Source organism: Apaloderma vittatum, unplaced genomic scaffold (assembly GCF_000703405.1).
Source record: "Apaloderma vittatum isolate BGI_N311 unplaced genomic scaffold, ASM70340v1 scaffold41216, whole genome shotgun sequence".
Classification (NCBI taxonomy): Eukaryota; Metazoa; Chordata; class Aves; order Trogoniformes; family Trogonidae; genus Apaloderma; species Apaloderma vittatum.
In genome coordinates, this window is record NW_009721940.1 from 1,572 (window position 1) to 3,006 (window position 1,435).

A 1,435-nucleotide genomic window follows, 5' to 3' on the forward strand; every position below is an offset into this window, starting at 1 on the left:
TGTGTGTTAAAAGTCTCCGCTTCTGACGTCTCTGCAGCCTTGGCCCATGTCCAGGCTGGCAACAGGTCAGAAACGCTGTTTTACTGCCACGAGTTTGTAACGGTAAAGTTCCTTCCAAGCCAGGGAGGGAACAAAAGGTGACAGGACCAGGTCGTGGCTCACTTGGGGATGAGCAGGTGCCTGTACGACAGACTCTGCCACGTGCTGTCACTTAGCGGGGCCACACAAGAGGTGTCCTGAGCACCTTAGTGGTCTGGTGTGCACAGGGTGTTACTGCAATTAATTGGGAGTGGTGATAATTCCCAACTGGAGGGTCCTGGCCCATGTTTCTTCTCACTACTGGGATGAGAAACCTGCTCAGCAGACTGAGCCGGGGTCTCTCCTCGCCGTCTCGGTGTCAGCAGGCAGGCAACCGTCTTCCTGTCCCCCCGGGCAGGTTCGGTGTCGTTCCTGGGGCTGTACCTCGTGTTCGGCTATGGCGCCTCGCTGCTCTGCAACCTCATTGGCTTCGCCTACCCCGCCTACGTCTCGTAAGTACCAGTGGCCCATCCCGGCCTCCCTGCGGCATCTGGAGAGCATTCCCTGCCCTTGGCTGAGGGTCTCCCCGGTCAGTGAGGAGGCCCTTACAGCTGGGAAGCTCTTCAGTCTTTACTGAAAGTGCTGGGACTTGGCTCAGTCCCAGCATGGGGCAGCAGCGCCTGGTAGGCTGGTTTGCTCCGGGGTTTGGGGCGCTCGAGGAAGCGGGTGCCCACCCTGGCAGCAGGACTGCAGCAGCAGTGCCCTTCCCCTCTCCTGCCACAGCATCAAAGCCATCGAGAGCTCCAGCAAGGAGGACGACACCATGTGGCTGACCTACTGGGTGGTGTACGGCGTCTTCAGCATAGCCGAGTTCTTCTCCGACATCTTCCTCTACTGGTTCCCCTTTTACTACGCTGGGAAGGTAACGGCTTTGCCAGGGCCAGAGTCCTCGATCTTGGAGGAGCGTGGTGGCTCTGCCTCATGAGCAGAGCAGCGATCCTGGTACCTTCTGTGAGCTCCAGCCTCCCCGGGGCTCACTCAGCAAAAAACTGCCGGCTCTGCAGCGTCTCTCCTCCCCGCAGTGCCTGTTCCTGCTGTGGTGCATGGCTCCCGTGTCCTGGAACGGGTCGCAGGTGCTTTACCGCAGCGTCATCCGGCCCTGCTTCCTCAGGCACCACCAGACCGTGGACAACGTGCTGGGCAACCTCGGCACCAAAGCCCTGGATGCCGCTTCCGTCGTCGCCCGAGAAGGTAACGGTGCTCAGGGACACCTTGCTTTGTGCCCGGCGGGGTGGTTTTCCCTGCAGCCCGGTTGTGCTGGAACACGGTTTTAATCGCCGCCGAGCAGCCGGGGTGGGGTGGTCTCCCCTCTCCCCAATTCTCTCTCTTCTCTTTGTGCCTCCGCGGTGCAGTCCTG

The 1,435-nt window shown here is 60.5% G+C and overlaps 1 protein-coding gene across 1 annotated transcript; it reads left to right on the forward strand.

Annotated features, from left to right (window-relative positions):
* Positions 1 to 404: 404 nt before the first annotated feature.
* On the forward strand, positions 405 to 1,269 carry REEP6 (receptor accessory protein 6; the record flags this gene model as incomplete). The annotated part of the gene is made up of 3 exons (XM_009871583.1): positions 405 to 530; positions 802 to 940; positions 1,101 to 1,269. Coding segments are annotated over 3 exons (434 nt in total), but the record flags the coding sequence as incomplete, so codon positions are not given.
* Positions 1,270 to 1,435: the final 166 nt, after the last annotated feature.